General features: G+C 42.9%; 1 protein-coding gene across 1 annotated transcript in view; it reads left to right on the top strand.

The window, feature by feature from the left end:
* Positions 1-7,810, top strand: part of LRRC52 (leucine rich repeat containing 52) — a 164,263-nt gene extending 156,453 nt beyond the window's left edge. The window contains exon 2 of the mRNA XM_069737612.1: positions 7,188-7,810. Within this exon, the coding sequence (XP_069593713.1) occupies positions 7,188-7,477 (290 nt within the window). The 3' untranslated portion in view covers positions 7,478-7,810. The remainder of the gene's footprint in view (positions 1-7,187) is intronic.
* Positions 7,811-18,663: the final 10,853 nt, after the last annotated feature.

Below are 18,663 nucleotides of genomic sequence, written 5' to 3'. Positions count from 1 at the left end.
ATAGTAGCATGAGAAGGACTCTACAACCCACACAAGTGGCTCAGGTAGTGAAGCTCATCCAGGATGGCACATCAATGCAAGCTGTGGCAAGAAGGTTTGCTGTGTCTGTCAGCATAGTGTCCAGAGGCTGGAGGCGTTACTAGGAGACAGGCCAGTGCACCAGGAGGCATGGAGGGGGCCTTAGGAGGGCAACAACCCAGCAGCAGGACCGCTACCTTAGCCTTTGCGCAAGGAGGAACAAGAGGAGCACTGCCAGAGCCCTGCAAAATGACCTCCAGAAAGCCACAAATGTGCTTGTGTCTGCACAAACAGTTAGAAACTGACTCCATGAGTATGGTATGAGTGTCCAACGTCCACAGATGGGGGTTGTGCTCACAGCCCAACACCATGCAGGATGCTTGGCATTTGCCACAGAACACCAGGATTGGCAAATTCGCCACTGGCGCCCTGTGCTCTTCACAGATGAAAGCAGGTTCACACTGAGCACATGTGACAGACAAGACAGAGTCTGGAGATGCCGTGGAGAGTGATCTGCTGCCTGCAACATCCTTCAGCATGAGCGGTTTGGCAGTGGGTCAGTAATGGTGTGGGGTGGCATTTCTTTGGAGGGAGGCACAGCCCTCCATGTGCTCGCCAGAGGTAGCCTGACTGCCATTAGGTACCGAGATGAGATCCTCAGACCCCTTGTGAGAACATATGCTGGTGCGGTTGGCCCTTCGTTCCTCCTAATGCAGGACAATGCCAGACCTCATGTGGCTGGAGTGTGTCAGCAGTTCCTGCAAGATAAAGGCATTGAAGCTATGGACTGTCCCGCCCGTTCCCCTGACCGGAATCCGATTGAACACATCTGGGACATCATGTCTCTCACCATCCACCAACGTCAATGTTGTTTTTATTGTGTAAAAGCAGCAAAACACAGAAAAAAATATGTGTGGTATTACTGTAATCATACTGAGCCAAAGAATAAAGTTGTCTTATCACTTACAACGCACAGTGAATGACATAAAAAATAAATAAAACCAACTCTTGACCTACTCTTGATTTTTTCATTCTACCTAACAAAGATCGCAGTAAAGGTTCTTTTACATTGCGCTTATCTCCATGTTTGTGGGTCCTGTCTGGAACATTATAGTGTATGGTCCTGTTGGCGCACACGTCCAAATCCCATTGTGCAGGGGGATTCGGACACATCAGGGTTTCCATGTAAATCTCTGAAATTCGTGATTCAGACAGAGCCCCAGGCAGAAGACTCCCTGTAATGAGGCAGATAGTCACTTTGAACTTTGGTGTCTGTGTTTTTAAGTGTGAATGGCTGTCAGTTACAGTCCCATGTGCCGCTGAAAAGAATGACACCACTGAACAGAGTCCAGACAGAGTACAGAGTAACTCTGCCACCTCATTATAGTGAAAAGATCCCTTGGGGGTTTCAACTGACTCGAGTCATTCTGAGATTTAGATTGATAGAGCAGAGGATAAATGTGATCCAACATGTTATATAAAATATTCCCAATAAATGCTTAAAGATAAATACAAATCCCCACTCAGGTCCATCATCTATCATTGGAAATATAGGAGGTTTCCATATTACTGGTAGCACAAAGGCTCTGGAAAAGTGCTATGGTTCTTTGCCCCTCAAAACACAACCAGCAAATTTCACACTACTAAGTGCAAATGCCCCCTTCCTTTCTAAGCCCCACAGTGTGCCTAAACCACATTTAGTGTCCACATGTTTGGCATCTCTCTAGTGATGCAAGCTCCTTAATTTATGGGGTCCATGTCTCCAGAAGCATAAGCTGGGCACAAGGTACTGGGCACTACAATGTACAGGCACTGCAACAGCAGATTCATAATTTTCACCCAGCAATATTCATTGCTGCTTGTTTCTAAGCAAACACCCATGGAGTCAAAATTGTCACTACACCTTTAGATAAAGTACAAGAGGGGTTTAATTTCCAGAATGGGTCACTTGCACTTAGGGTCTCTTTATGTAGGAGTGGTGGCGGTGATGGTCTGCCCACTGACAGTCAAAGGGGTTGAACATGTGTTTCTGAAGGTAGAGCCCCTGGGGCTGCAATTTAGCCTAGGTAGGGTTAGCTGTAAAGGCCGGCCCAGTAAAGAGAGGGGAATAAAGGGTGTCAGTGAGTTGAAAACAGTGGTAATCAGCAGGCTCTAGTCAGGGGCTGCTAGGGACAGCATGAGTGTAAAATCTCGGGGTAGAGGATCGCCAGAGAACCCTTCCACACAAATCCCTTTTTGCCGGCTTGGTAACCTTGAGATAGATGGCAGGTCTGGGGGCAAGTACTGCCTGCGAGGCAGCAGGAAAAGCTGGGCTCAAATCCTAAGAGGTGAAGTGAGATGGGATCCAAATATACTGCCAGTGAAGGAGAAGATTCTCTAAGGCTAGAGAAGTCAGCAAGAGGGATATTCTACTTATATCGAAAACCAGGGCTGAAGTTATGTTCGGTGCCTGTGGGGAAGATAGCAACTTGTTGGGCCTTATCCTCTAGGTCTGCCCGTAAATACTGCCAGTCACCAAGTAAAAGTTTGGTTGTTTTAATGAATCTTGTGTCTCCTGGATTAATTGCTGCCCTGGTTCCAGAAGAGGGATTCCTGGAATCCTGCTGCCTGGAATTAAGTGTGATGCACCCCACAAACAGCATTACACTGGGACTGGGACACATATTGTCTGTAGAATGCCAAAGTGAGTGGGAAAAGAAACTCGCCCACTGTTAGCACCACGTCGGATCCCTGCTCTGAAAGGCAGGGTCTCCGGCGTGTCACTTCCCTCACCCATGCTGCGGTCGGTTCCTTCCTTACCCATGCACTGCATGCGTCCAGCAGAGCTTCCTGCTGGGTTGCCAACCATGTCCTTAGGGCATGCGCATATGCGCTCCTGCCCTCTTCCTCCTCACTGGTGAGGTGCCTGAGCAACCTTCCTGTTCTGCAGTCTAAGTTGCGTACCAGTTCCTGCTGCACTCTGGTGCAGAGCTTGCCTGCTGCACTCTTGTGCAGATCCTGCCTGCTGCACTCTTTTGCAGATCCTGCCTGCTGCACTCTTGTGCAGATCCTGCCTGCTGCACTCTTTTGCAGATCCTGCCTGCTGCACTGTGGTGCAGATCCTGCCTGCTGCACTCTGGTGCAGATCCTACCTGCTGCACTCTGGGGCAGATCCTGTCTGCTGCACTCTGATACGAACTCTGCCTGCTGCACTCTGATCCAAGCTCTGCCTGCTGCACTCTGATACCAACTCTGCATACTGCACCATCCAGTCTGTCTTACTGGGTCCAGGATCTGCTCACCTGTTGGTCTGTCCTGGAGTGGCACGTGGAGTTCATTGGGAGCCAAGCCCAACCTCACCATCAGAGGCTCTAGTGAACAGTTCAGTGCTTGCTTAGTCACGCCCCTCCAGGCTCTCCGTAGTCCGTGGCAAAGTCGTCCGTGACACCCACAACAACCTCGCTTGGGCATCTTACATTTAGATGTTGTGTGCAAACTATTCTACAATAATTTATTATCCAAGAGTCAAATAGCGCTCCTTCTATTCCGGGTCTCACCGTGTGGCTAAGCAGTACTGTACAGCCACATGTGAGGTATTACCACATTCAACTGAAATTGTGTGACAAATTTTGTTGCCATTTTTACACATTATCCTGTGTGAAAATGTAAAATCTGGGTCTAAAACAACATTTTTGTGGCACAAATGTGATTATTTTTTCTCACCGCTCAATAGTGTAAAATTTTGGGACACACCTGTGGCGTCAATAGTTCCCCTTGACTTCCATTATACTCATTACTCAAATCGAGCATCTGAGCATTACCATTTGCTTGACTCCCGTAATGAGCACCCAAGCATTTTAGGGCTCACTCATCACTAGTCAATAAACTTCTTGAATGTGGTTTTGAGCACTTTGAGGGGTGCAGTTTTTAAAATGTCACTTTTGATTATTTCCTTTCACATAAGGCTCTCAAATACATTTCAAACGTGATGTGGTCCCTGAAAAATTGTTTTGTACATTTTGGTGGAAAAAATTGAGAAATTGATAATTAAATTTAACCTTTCTAACTTCGTAACAAAAATAAATTATATTTAGCTTGCAAAAAAGAAGACAACAAGGAGACTTAATAGCTATTTTCACAAATAAATGCAAAACAATTCTAAATAAATGTATTACTAAATTAAAATGTGTCACGAAATAAACATCTCAGATTGCGTCCCAGGGTTATTTCCACATGAAATGACACTGGTCAAAATTGTAAAATTTGGCCTGGTCAGGAAGGAAGGTTCAGGCTCTGGGCTGAAGGGGATAAACTGCTCCCAAAAAAAAGATACATTTTGAACTGCTTTTTATAAAGCTATTGCTTCTTCTGTTTCCAAACAACAAAAATGTTGTTGATCCGCCAAAAAGGGATAATTTTTGGAAGGCTTGTTTAAATTGCTTCACTTTCAAAACAACAAACTTGTTGCCATATATTTTTCTCAGGCTATGCTGTCTTTGTATAGTGAGCAAGAAATGTTACTGCAGCCCACAAAAGTATTTTAATGATTGCAGGAATAATGGGTTAAATTCTGCGGTGCCGGCAAAGGATTAAAGATGAATGGAGCCAAGGATCAAGGAGATAAAAATGCTGTTTATTTGTCAGTGCATTTCAAAGTGACAACACTTCTTCAGGACATGCCTCAGATGACAACTGCCAAAACCTGTTGCTTCTCTCCAAAAGGAATTAGTTTTGAACCCCCACTTGTCAAAAAACATGACTTCTTCTTTGTACACCTCATGTGTATAAAACATTGACATGGCACACATCTGCCTCCAAAAAAGGAAATGTTATTTTTCTATTAAACTAACTAGGTAAGGGCTTGCTTTTTGCCAGTGGCAGTTTTCAACAACACTATTAATGTTGCCATAAAAATGGGAAAAATAATTAAAAGTGGGATGAAATTGTAAAAAAAAAATCAATTCTGTCAACTCTTTGGGTCCTGTTTTTACAGCGTTCATTGCGCATAAAAATGACCTGCCAATATGATGCTTCAGGTTAATATGAATAAGACAGTCCAACATTTTTATAAGTTTTTATTTCTTTAGTAATTAGTTGGAAATTAAGTTTGTAAAAGTTTGTTTTTTCCATGGTTAGCTAGCATTTTTACTGATACTATATCAAGTATAACTTGAGGAACTGATATTTCAACTGCAAACACTATTTTATTGCTGTTAGCTGTTAGTGACAGTAGACACAGGATCATAGTGTCATGCACAGTATAGGAAAGACTAAGTGCAACACGAAGGGACAAGGTGAAGGGAAACCAACACTAGGGAAGGTGGGAGTTGAGACCCCTAGGCAGATCTAATGTCACCCTGTCTGCCCTAAGCATCCCTATAAAGGTTCCGCACCTATCGCTGAGCAGGATACCTAACTCCTGCCTGACCCTGGCAATAAGCACTGCATAGGGAAAGACAGATGTAGCATTAGTCAATCCTCACTACCACTAAAGACAAATGGGATACACAAAAAAGGGGAACACTTAGCTTGAGTAGACTCAGAGAGAAACACAGACATCTTCCAAACACCAAAGAGGAAGATAGCCAACTGTTCTAGCTCCAAGCCTCAACAGGGAAATGGAAATATCACCGGCAACTGTGATATGTCCTATGGAACTCCTGCAGGCACTAGGGTGTTCAGTGTTCATAAAATAAATAAAAAATGGCTTTTGACCAGTCAACATGCTCTTCCCCCATCGAGACCACTACCTCAGGCTACTGGACCAAGAATATATTCATTTATATTATACATGAACATGAATACAGAACATGATGTTTAAGGGTGCTGCGACTCCTGACATGTGTAGAAGCTGGAAACCTGTACATTTTAGCTATGTCATCCACTAGTATTAATAAACTTCAATAAAGAAGACTGCTAGTTTGCATAGCTGGATCTTATCACATTTTGTGCAGTTCCTAAGAATGCTCATTTCACAATGGTCTTGCAGTGTAAATGGATCTCTACACCATTCAGACATCAGTGATTTTTCTTGTATGCAAAATGACCAATTTTTTGTCAGTGTTTTCAATCAGATTTTCGTCAGTGTGTTAGTGGTTAGAATCAGTAATATTCTCATTAAAAAAAAAAAAATAAATCTTCTACTGTCCACTACAATGTCAAAAACATAGTGCATAGATTGCACATGATGGCGTTCATATGATATCTGTGATTTCACAGACTCATAGACCCAGAATCATTAGGAATTATGATTCCTAATGAGTCTTATCGAGGTGAGTGCAGGAATAAGATGCGACAAATTCATTAAGAGGTGCATGTCACTTAATGAATTCAGTGCATCTTATCAGTGACATGCGCCTCCATGAGCCTCCCTAGAAATGTTACTCCAGTCAGGAACTGGAATTACATTTCTGACGTAAGAAATGCCAGTTCCAGCCATTTTAGCTGAGGTGTCTAAAATTGGCTTGTAAATGTCAAAAGTCGCAAAATTTCTCAAAGTGTTTTACACCATTTTTTTGTCATAACACTTTGAAAAAAATAATAATAATAATAATGTGCTTATTATCGTGAGATTATAGAAGGTTATTTGTTTGTATATATGCTTTTTATTTTATAAAATTCCCCCTTTTTTCTTTTGTATTCATTTTGTTAGATTTTTTCTTTCTCCATTCCTCCCTTTTTTTTCAATTTTGCACTTTATGTTGTAATTTACCTGAATAAGCGTAGTCTATGCAAAACAACTGTTGCTTACTTACCTCTTTATGTCTTCTCTCGTCATGTGATGACGACCACTATAAAGTGCTGATTTTTCACATCCTAGTGGTGAGTGCCGCTCTCATTCAGTTTTTCATGCTGTTGTTGCTCACAGTTTAGTACTGCTTTATCTCTAGATGTGCACCACTATATCTGGTAATACGCGATCAATATTTGCATGAATGCATTCCTGGAGGGAGTGTTAGCAGTGCCACTGATTCTGCATTTTTTTTTTATATATAATAAAGTTATAACTTGAAGAATTCTTTTGAAAATCAAAGCAAATGTCTCTTTGGCTTCAATGAGCTACCTCTTTATGTCCAGAAAACTTCACCATTTTATAGTACCATGTTATTTAAAAATAATGTTTGTAATTTTCTTTTGTACTTAGACCAATGTACATTTGACTCTGCTACGTTCTTTCTTGACTTTTTCAGATGAAGAAAACATGACATGTTCAACTCCTGTACAAATTCATGGAGAACAGCTGAAAGAGACAGAAAAACATATTAATCTAATGTGTTACACCAATCTGTATGAGAGAGACTACATCTTCCTAATGCTGGTGGGATTTGTCATCTTTGGCTCTGGTACAGTAGTAGCATGGCTAACTGGTGTCTGTGTTGTAATCTATGATCGATTGTGTGGCCCTAGTGAAGATGATGAAGATGAAGAAGATGAAGAACCACCGCCACCTCCAAAGCCTAAGAAAAAGGAAGAGGCCTAAAAAAAACTTCTATATCAATGCAACAACCACCTTCTGCCTTCTAACAGTTCTACAATGTGGATTTAAACAAAGAAATATAAAATATGACCGTTGCTTGTCTATTGAATGGAAATCCAGTCTTTTCTTGCCTAACTGGTTACTTTACTAATCTTTTTATTAAAACAATGTACCGATATAGCATGAAACCACATATACTTTAAAACAATTGAAGTTCCTAAGATATTCGATTTTAACTGACATTAGGAAATAATATTAAGAGCAGTTCTCAAATATATACCTGTATATACCGGTAATTTTGAACTGTTTTGCGCTAGCAAGTTGAACAATAGGAAAATGTTTTTAACTCTGTGAGTTTGAGTGACTTTCTAGTAACAGCTAAATATGCTGATATACTGGCCAGCTTTAACTATACATAGTCAACATGGAGAGAGACCTATACTGTGGAAAGCGTTGATCGAAGAGGAATTTCAAGCATGCTGATTAAATAGCTCCTCAATATTTTTGGACATCACAGAGAAAAACACTCAAATTAACCTAATACAATCTAAAATATAGCTTTTATTTAATTGTCTGTAAAAAAAAATGTATAGACACACGTGGATTACACAAAATACCATCACCAACCAACGGAGACATGGAATAGAGAAACCAGGGGAGGTGCCTGCCCTTGCTCTATTACTGTGTAGCCCTACCTGCCAGCGGAGGTTGGAACTCTATAGTATAGCATAGGGTGCCAACCTCTGCTGGCAGGTAGGGTTACACAGTGATAGAGCAGGGGCAGGCTCCTCCCCTGATTTCTCTATTTCATGTCTCCGTTTTCGTTGATCATTGTATTTTGTGTAATCCACGTGTGTCAAGAAAAAAAAATATTTTTTTAAGACAATTAAATAAAAGCTATATTTTAGATTGTATTACATTAATTTTAGGGTTTTTTCTGTGGGCTTTTTTGCAATATTCCAATGACACTGTGAATTTATTGTTTGGACATGTCATTATCCAAAATATTTCTTTGTTGCATTTATGGAGGAGACAATAGTCTTTGCTTTTTAAACTATAAGGGATTAGCTTGATGCTGGTTAAAGAACAGTGAGACACTAGAAAACTAATCTGAAAACAAAATGTTTTTTCTCTGAAAGTCTTAACACTTTGTAGCGGTTCACTTACACGAACCAACCAGCGGCACAAGCGGTGGCCATTTAATACCCTGTTCACACAGACAAACATCTCTTCAGATCCACTTTGGATGATCTGTAATAGGTCATGCTTATATGTCCAGTAATCAGCCATTAGAACAGATCCAGCAGCAATCCGTTAACAAAAAAGTTTTGCAGACGCAGCTATTTTGCCTGTTGAAAAAGAAAACTGATTTCATCTGGGTCTGTTTTTTTAACATTGAAGTTACGGAAAAGGGATCCATTAATTAGTCATCAGTTTTCTTCCATTTAGAAACTGATCCAGTGAGCAAAAAATGGATCCTTTTCAAATGAAAGAAAGACGGAAGGCTAACTAACGGATCCATTTTCTATAGACTTCAATATTAAAGAAACGGTCCAGTTGAAATCAATTTTTTTAGCTGGACAAAAAAGTTGGGTCTGCACAACTTTTTTGCAACGGATTGCTACTGGATCTGTTCTAATGGATTATTACTAGACATGTGAACATTGCCATAGATCGTTCATTGTGCATAGACTATCATTGTTCTCGGCAGCGTTTACACTGGACATTGTGCTACTGAGAACCGTGTTTTGTGCAGCACAAAAGATAATTTCACCCATCAAATGAGTGTTTTGCTTGTTTGTCTAGTGATTGGCAGTCTGTTCAGACCACAAGATTATCATGAAATGAACGTTTCTAGGATAGTCTTGAAGAGTAAATGGACCTTAACTCTGTAAACAGCCACAAAGGTATGTTTCCATGTGTATTTAAGTCACCTACCCGATTCTGCTATTGTTTCATTAGTCACAAATCATCTGACAAAATCTCTTTAAACCCTACAGTTATGCACTGGGTGCAGTGCTGATAAGTCATGTTTAACGGGGTTGTTCCCTATCATTAAACTTTAGTATCTGGCTGTAGGTTGTTATAAAGAAGCAAATTGCCTCCCAATGTTTAGCTTTGGCCGCTGCGCTGACGTCACTTCAACAGCAGAGCAGCCAATCAGTGAGCTCAGCAGCTCTCAGCTGACTTCCTAAGTACACAGAACACTCAGCACGAAGCTACGGAGCTCACTGATTGGCTACATACTATCAAAGTGATGTCAGAACTGCAGAACCAGTGGTTGAGACTCGCCAGTGGACCCGGGAAAGGCGAGTACAGCGTGGTTTGTTCCATTATCATTGCAAAGAGTTTGTATGTTCTCTCCGTGTTTGCGTGGGTTTCCTCCGGGCACTCCGGTTTCCTCCCACATTCCAAAGACATACTGATAGAGATTCTAGATTGTGAGCCCCATCGGGGACAGTGATGATAATGTGTGCAAACTGTAAAGCGCTGCGGAATATGTTAGCGCTATATAAAAATAAAGATTATTATTATTATTATTATTATTATTATAATAGCCTGCAGCCGGGGATTAGCTGTTAATGAAAGGAAACTCCATTAAGCCATTTCTACATGGGAAAACTAGCTCACCTACAGTGTGAGGAAGTTATGGAATTAAAAAGATCATCATCATCTGGAGGGGAGAGCTATTTTCAAGCCAGACTATATTGTACAAGAATACAACATAAAAAAAACTAATGATCACCCTATGGCAATATTCTAACATCTGAAACAGAGATTAAACTTATTGTTGAGGTGAATAGGTAAAAATTAGAATAATATATGTACTAAACACACATAAACTGAAATACTGAAGTGTTATAAAAATTTGACACAATTAATAGCTCCAAAAGAAATGTTGTCACAGTGCAACATTTTCAAAAACATTCTTTAGATAGGGACATATAATTGTTGTAATTCGACTCGTAAACAGAAAGACAAGTTTTCCTATATACCCCCAATATTATTTATTTTAATTACATCTATATACACAACCTCGGATTCAAGAGATGAGGAGCGACGCCATGAGCTGACGTTTTTGCTCTATTTTCTTATAAGACTGTGTTAATCTATTTTAATTACATCGTCTCGTCGTCCCCCTTACACCTGTGATTGGCTGCAATTATCAAAGGAGTTCAGCAACGCGTCAATGATGATATCAGCAATGACGCACCGTTGAAGACATCTCAACATGGCAGCCAATCACAGGCCACAGCAGCAGGGCCGCCATCAGGGCATTACAGCCATCACTACAGTATGGGGCCCGATGAGCTGAAGCAAAAAGGGGGGCCCGCACACGCTGGCAGCCCGGTCTGGGCGGGCCCCCCTCTCTTTGCTAATGCTCATCGGGCCCCTGGGATATTTTGTTTAAAGCTGCCGCAGACCAGATACATAACAACACTGTGGTGATTTAAAGTTACACCTACAGTGTTGTTAATGTATCCGGCAGAGAGAAATGGGCACTATACCTTTAATTTGCGGGCCCTGGTGCATCATGGTCCCGACGTCACGTTACACACTGAGCACTTCCTCATTCTGGAGGAGTGTGGCGTGTGTTGTTGTCGGGCGGGCTGAGGCAGAGAGCAGGAGGAGTGAGGAGACTGCAGCCAGTGAGAAGAGGCTTCGGGTGGCTGCATCTGCTGGCGCTAATTCAGGCCTCTCCTCCTCCCCCCTGTCTGGCAGTTGTGCAGCTCTGTGCTCTTAGTCACGGAGAACTGTCACTCCAGTCCTGTTGGACACAGTGGGGGCAGAAAGCTGGACATAGGGGGGGGGGGCAGAAAACTGGACACAGTGGGGGCAGAAAGCTGGACACAGTGGGGGCAGAAAGCTGGACACAGGGGGGCAGAAAGCTGGACACAGTGGGGGCAGAAAGCTGGACACGGGGGGGGCAGAAAGCTGGACACGGGGGCAGAAAGATGGACACGGGGGGGGGCAGAAAGCTGGACACAGGGGTGCAGAAAGCTGGACACTGTGGGCAGAAAGCTGGACACAGTGGGGGCAGAAAGCTGGACAGAGTGGGGGCAGAAAGCTGAACACAGTGGGGGCAGAAAGCTGGACACAGGGAGGGGGCAGAAAGCTGGACACAGGGAGGGGGCAGAAAGCTGGACACAGTGTGGGCAGAAAGCTGGACACAGTGGGGGCAGAGAGCTGGACACAGTGGGGGCAGAGAGCTGGACACAGTGGGGGCAGAGAGCTGGACACAGTGGGGGCAGAAAGCTGGACACAGTGGGGGCAGAAAGCTGGACACAGTGGGGGGGCAGAAAGCTGGACACAGTGGGGGCAGAAAGCTGGACACGGGGGCAGAAAGCTGGACACAGGGGGGGCAGAAAGCTGGACACGGGGGGGGCAGAAAGCTGGACACGGAGGGGGCAGAAAGCTGGACACAGGGAGGGGGCAGAAAGCTGGACACAGTGTGGGCAGAAAGCTGGACACAGTGGGGGCAGAAAGCTGGACACAGGGAGGGGGCAGAAAGCTGGACACAGTGTGGGCAGAAAGCTGGACACAGTGGGGGCAGAAAGCTGGACACAGTGGGGGCAGAAAGCTGGACACAGTGGGGGCAGAAAGCTGGACACGGGGGGGGGGGCAGAAAGCTGGACACGGGGGGGGGGCAGAAAGCTGGACACGGGGGGGCAGAAAGCTGGACACGGGGGCAGAAAGCTGGACACAGGGGGCAGAAAGCTGGACACAGGGGCAGAAAGCTGGACACAGGGAGGGGGCAGAAAGCTGGACACAGTGGGGGCAGAAAGCTGGACACAGTGGGGGCAGAAAGCTGGACACAGTGGGGGCAGAAAGCTGGACACAGTGGGGGCAGAAAGCTGGACACAGTGGGGGCAGAATGCTGGACACAGTGGGGGCAGTAAAGCTGGACACAGTGGGGGCAGAATGTTGGACACAGTAGGGGCAGAAAGCTGGACACAGTGGGGGCAGAATGTTGGATACAGTGGGGGCAGAATGCTGGACACAGTAGGGGCAGAATGCTGGACAGTGGGGCAGAATGCTGGACAGTGGGGCAGACTGTGAGACCCGGGGGCAGAATGCTGGACATGGGGGCATGGTTGGAGACATAGGGGGCAGAATGGAGACATGGGGCATGATTGGAGAGAAATGGCAGGATTTCAGACATGGGGGCATGGTTGGAGACATAGGGGGCATAATGGAGACATGGGGCAGAATTGGAGACAGATCGTGCAGGATCATGGGGCAGGATGGATACGATGGAGACAGATGGGGCAGGATGGAGAGATCACATGGGGCGATCATATGGGGCAGGATGGGGAGATCATATGGGACAGAATGGATACTCATGAGGGCAGGATGGGAGAACATATGGCTGACGCCAGGAATGAGACACACGGTGGCCAGGATGGGTAAAATTATTACCATAGGGGCTAATTTAGGGATATTATTACTGCAGTGATGTATTTATTTTATTTTTTAAAGACACGGTTTTAAATGGGGGGGTCCTGTTACTGTGTAGAGTGACACTATGTCGCCTCTTTTTCTTCATGTGGGGTAATGTAGAAGTTGGGAAAAATTAAGTAATGTATTCTACAAGCAGAGCTCGAGATAACTGTGTTATTTCCTGCAGAGACGAGTCCTGGCTGGATGAAATGATGGCGGTGTGTGCTGGATGAAAGATGAAGGACTTCACCTAGAGACGTCACTGGTGAGTCAGTGTGTTACTTATACACTGACACTATACACTGTATACTATATACAGAGCTTCTGTGTATAATTTCACTAGTGATCACTGTATTATCTGTACACAGACACTGCATACTAAGTACAAATCTCCTGTGTATAATGGCAGTTATAGTGATAGTATGGTGCTTTTTTTTTAATTACTGATCAGAATTGTAGTATTCAGTCACTATGTGGTGGTAATATGTGGTCTGGACATGGTGTTGCGGTATTTGTTCCTTGTATGTGATATTATTCGATCACTGTGGTGGTAATATGCGGTCTGGTCATGGTGTAGCGGTATTTGTTCTTTGTATGTGATATTATTCGATCACAGTGGTGGTAATATGTGGTCTGGTCATGGTGTAGCGGTATTTGTTCTTTGTATGTGATATTATTCGATCACTGTAGTGGTAATATGTGGTCTGGTCATGGTGTAGCGGTATTTGGTCTTTGTATGTGATATTATTCGATCACAGTGGTGGTAATATGTCATCTGGTCATGGTGTAGCGGTATTTGTTCCTTGTATGTGGTATTATTGGTTATTTTAAAAATTGAAAAATAAATAAAAATATACCTAAATTGTTTTGCATATTTTAACAAATATTTAATAGGTTACAGTAGAGTAGGGCCCGGCCAAAAGTGTCTACCGTGTTATGGTGGCGGCTTAAAAAATCTTTTGGCCAAAACAAAAGCTGCCGGCTATATGTGTGATCTGGTGATGGGAACTGTTAATGTGTGATAGGTGAGAAATGAAGTTTTTCCAAGAGAGAGCGGTGGGACTGTGGACAGTTCGTGGGGTGGAGCCTAGAGGCGGGGCTGGGGTGGAGCCTGGGCGGAGTCTCAAGGGGGCCCCGAAAATTTTGCCAGTATGGGGCCCTGAAATTTCTAGTGGCAGCCCTGCACAGCAGTCTTGCTAACGCTTTGAACAGTGATGTATTCCTTCCTGATGTATCATACAGTGCAATCTGCAGGCACCATGTTATAGAGCGAGGGGAGCTGAGCAAATTGATGTATGGTTTACTGAGAATACATTCGGTATTAACAATTCAGTAAAAACATTCTAGCATATTAACCCCTTCATGACCTTGGGATTTTTCGTTTTTCCGTGTTCGTTTTTCACTCCCCTCCTTCCAGAGCCATAACTTTTTTCTTTTTCCGTCAATTTGGCCATGTGAGGGCTTATTTTTTGCGGGATGAGCTATACTTTTGAACGACATCATTGGTTTTAGCATGTCGTGTACTAGAAAACGGGAAAAAAATTCCAAGTACGGTGAAATTGCAAAAAAAGTGCAATCCCACACTTGTTTTTTGTTTGCCTTTTTTGCTAAGTTCACTAAATGCTAAAACTGACCTGCCATTATGATTCTCCAGGTCAGTACGAGTTCATAGACACCTAACATGTCTAGGTAATTTTTTATCTAAGTGGTGAAAAAAAATTCCAAACTTTGCTAAAAAAAAAAAAAAAATTGTGCCATTTTCCGATACTCGTAGCGTCTCCATTTTTCATGATCTGGGGTCGGTTGAGGGCTTATTTTTTGTGTGCCGAGATTACGTTTTTAATGATAGCATTTTGGTGCAGATACGTTTTTTTGATCGCCCATTATTGCATTTTAATTCAATGTCACGGCGACCAAAAAAACGTAATTCTCGCGTTTCGATGTTTTTTCTCGCTACGCTGTTTAGCGATCAGGTTAATGCTTTACTTTAGTTGAAACAGCAGATCGCTGCTATGTAGCAGAAAATCAGGTGTGCTGTGAGCGCCGACCACAGGGTGGCGCTCACAGATACCGGCAATCAGTAACCATAGAGGTCTCAAGGACCTCTATGGTTACAATAGAGAAGCATCGCCGACCTCCGATCATGTGATGGGGGTCGGCGATGACGTCATATCCGGCCGCCCGGCCGGATGCGGTAATTAAATGCCGCTGTCTGCGTTTGACAGCGGCATTTAACTAGTTAATAGGCGCGGGCAGATCGCGATTCTGCTCGCGGCTATTACGGGCACATGTCAGCTGTTCAAAACAGCTGACATGTCCCGGCTTTGGTGCGGGCTCACCGCTGGAGCCCGCATCAAAGAGGGGCTTCTGACCTCGGATGTACTATCCCGTCCAAGGTCAGAAAGGGGTTAAAGTTATTTTATAATAAAACATCTCTATTTACATTATTGTCTTAATTAATGTATTTTACATTTAGTATGATTATGGACATTTTATTAAATCAGGATTTATTTAATGGGACACTGTCACCTGAATTTGGAGGGAACAATCTTCAGCCATGGAGGCGGGGTTTTTGGGTGTTTGATTCACCCTTTCCTTACCCGCTGGCTGCAATATTGGATTGAAGTTCATTATCTGTCCTCCGTAGTGTATGCCTGCACAAGGCAAGATTGCCTTCACAGGCGTGTACTATGGAGGACAGAGAATGAACTTCAATCCAATATTGCAGCCAGCATGCAGCCAGCGGGTAAGGAAAGGGTGAATCAAACACCCAAAAACCACGCCTCCATGGCTGAAGATTGTTCCCTCCAAATTCAGGTGACAGTGTCCCTTTAAATGACAAGAAACATACTGTATATTAAAGAAATAATTACCAAATGGTTTGCATTTTTAGCTTTATAAACACAGTAATAAACTATATGGACAGAAGTAATGTATAACTTGTGTTTTATTCATCTACTCCTCTGCTCTTTCTGGCAATTTTCAATCCAGTAGGTGGTCCGATCAGTGACTGACATGTTTCTTTCCATAAGTGTACATGCAAAGATAGCTGTCAGTCACTGGGAGGACTGCACACGGGACCAAAAATCCCCAAAACAGCAGAGGTGTAAATGAGGAACATATACCGTATTTTTCGGACTAAAAAATGCACCGGACCATAAGACGCACCTAGGATTTAGAGGAGGAAATTAGGAAAAAAAAATTGAAGCAAAGCAAATGGACAATTCTGTACTGTAATATCCCCTATCCTGGTATATATGGTCCCCTCATCCCCATTCTGATACACATGGCCCCTCATCCCTATCCTGGTGTGCATGGCCCCGTCCTTATCCTGGTATGCACGACCCCATCCCAGTCCTGGTATTATTGGTCCGATCCTTTTTCTTTTATAATTGGCCCCATCCCATTCCTGGTATCCATGGCCCCATCCTGTTCCTGGTATGATTGGCCCCATCCTGTTCCTGGTATGATTGGCCCCATCCTGTTCCTGGTATGATTGGCCCCATCCTGTTCCTGATATTGGCCCCATCCCGTTCCTGGTATCCATAGCCCCATCAGGAAATAGTAAAAAAAAAAAAATTACACTCACCTACCCGTCGCTCCCTTGAAGCATCCTACTCCGGTGCCAGCAGCTGCTTAATGATTGTAAGCAGCGCATGGCAGGGATGTCATGCGATGCTCGCAAGCAGAGCACAGCTGCCAGAATACTCACCGGGACCGTTCATTGCAGAGAGCAGTGAGTGTTCATTCCTCTTCAGTGGCGCACACTGTCAGCCAGCGGCTTCCTGCTGCGACCAGTGGTCACGTGTGCCGATACTTAAGATAAATTAATATTCAGAATATTCATTTCTCTTAAATATAAGCACCCGTGACCGCTGGCTGACACTGCATCTTATAGTCAGAAAAATATGGTACATGTTACATCTAGAAGAGTTTTAAAACATTCCGTTGAAAATCCACACACATTAATACATAGCTGGTCCATATTTTGCAACTTTAATAGTTTGCATTCTAATTTTTATTGGAAAGATTTTTTTACACAATTATGAAATGTGTCTGTGAGAATTGTTGCCCATTCATTCACACGAGCATTTGTAAGACCAGGGAAATATTATACAACATTTTACTGCGGCAGTTGTGTGTCAAAACCATACAGCCAGGCTTGCATTGGCATTGTAATACTGCAATTTTATAGGGTATTTACGGTGTTGCAGTTAAGTTGATTGCTATATTTATACTGCAGAGCCAACCAAAAAGAACCAAAACCTACCCCTAAAATCATCAATCTTTATTTATTAATTACGCACAATACCAAAAAATACAAAGTGAAACACATCCCTATAGGGACCCAACTAACAGAGATCAGGGATACAGCCTATATCTGAAGTACCATCTGTAGAGACTTTAATATGACACCAAAAAAACAAATAGAAAAAATGAAAAAAAACGCCAAAAAATGATAATAAAAAACTATCAAAAGTGAAACAATCAAAAATTGAAAAAAAAAAAAGAGAACAAGCAGGATCTTTCTGGATACAATATGCCTCTCCTAGGCCTTATAGGCCCTGGAAACTGATATCCTTCCTGACAGCGGAGGTTGGCACCCTATATGCGATGTGGCGCCCCCGCTCCACGGCGGCTGTCCCTTCTGTCCCTGGGTGATCCCTAATAATGTAATAATCACAGACAAAATCATACATATATGGATCAAAATAGATCCATAATTATCATCATAGGCACACCTCTATATGTTCCTCAAAACTAAGCTACCACTATTCTGTCCACCAGTAGTTCCTTGGAGACTGAAATGTATTTGGTTTAAACTGTGGAGTATAACTTGATATGACCATCTAATCAGGAGCCAGCCAGCCCCTAGGCCTCCTTATACAGATATTATGAACCAAAAGCTATGACTATTATTCACTGTACTGGCTCCAGGCTGCCGTATTAGAAGTACAGGTAGATGTACATATACTAGGCTACCTTAATGCGTTGCATAGATATATATTCATAAGTATATGTAACTATAAATATGACTGCAATGAATCCAAGTTACCTTAATAAGTTGTATAAATCAGTTGAATATATAATCACAGCTCCACAGTTTATCAGAAGAACAATAGGCCATAGAGCTATAGACAGACATCATAGTCCTGTCTGACAAAGTCAGATATGTTCTTAAATAAAGATTGATGATTTTAGGGGTAGGTTTTGGTTCTTTTTGGTTGGCTCTGTTATATACTCCCCTTTAAATAATTGGTTGGACAGTTGTATATTTATACTGCAGTCTGATATATCCGTCTGAAGTGTGCAAATTTGCCTGGAATTGTAATACAGCCTTTTTTTGGAGCTGTGAAATATTAAATGCCATTTAACGTACTACAGTTGGATCTCAAAAGCCTCCTAAAAAAATGTTTAACCCTTTATCTCCAAAGGTGGTTTGCACGTTAATGACCAGGCCAATTTTTACAATTCTGTCCAGTATCCCTTTATGAGGTTATAACTCTGGAACGCTTCAACGGGTCCCCGTGAATCTGAGATTGTTTTTTCTTGATATATTGTATTTCATGATAGTGGTAAAATTTGTGTGATATGAACTGAGTGTATTTGTGAAAAAAAAACGGAAGTTTGGTGAAAATTTTGAATATTTTGCAATTTTCAAACTTTGAATTTTTGTGCCCTTAGATATGTCACACAAAGTTTTCCACATGTCTAAATTACATCAGCACAATTTTAGAACCAAAACT

The sequence above is a fragment of the Ranitomeya imitator genome, chromosome 8, assembly GCF_032444005.1.
Source record: "Ranitomeya imitator isolate aRanImi1 chromosome 8, aRanImi1.pri, whole genome shotgun sequence".
In the NCBI taxonomy this organism is placed as follows: Eukaryota; Metazoa; Chordata; class Amphibia; order Anura; family Dendrobatidae; genus Ranitomeya; species Ranitomeya imitator.
Note: the sequence above shows the minus strand (reverse complement) of the source record. Positions and strands in the feature narration are given on the sequence as shown.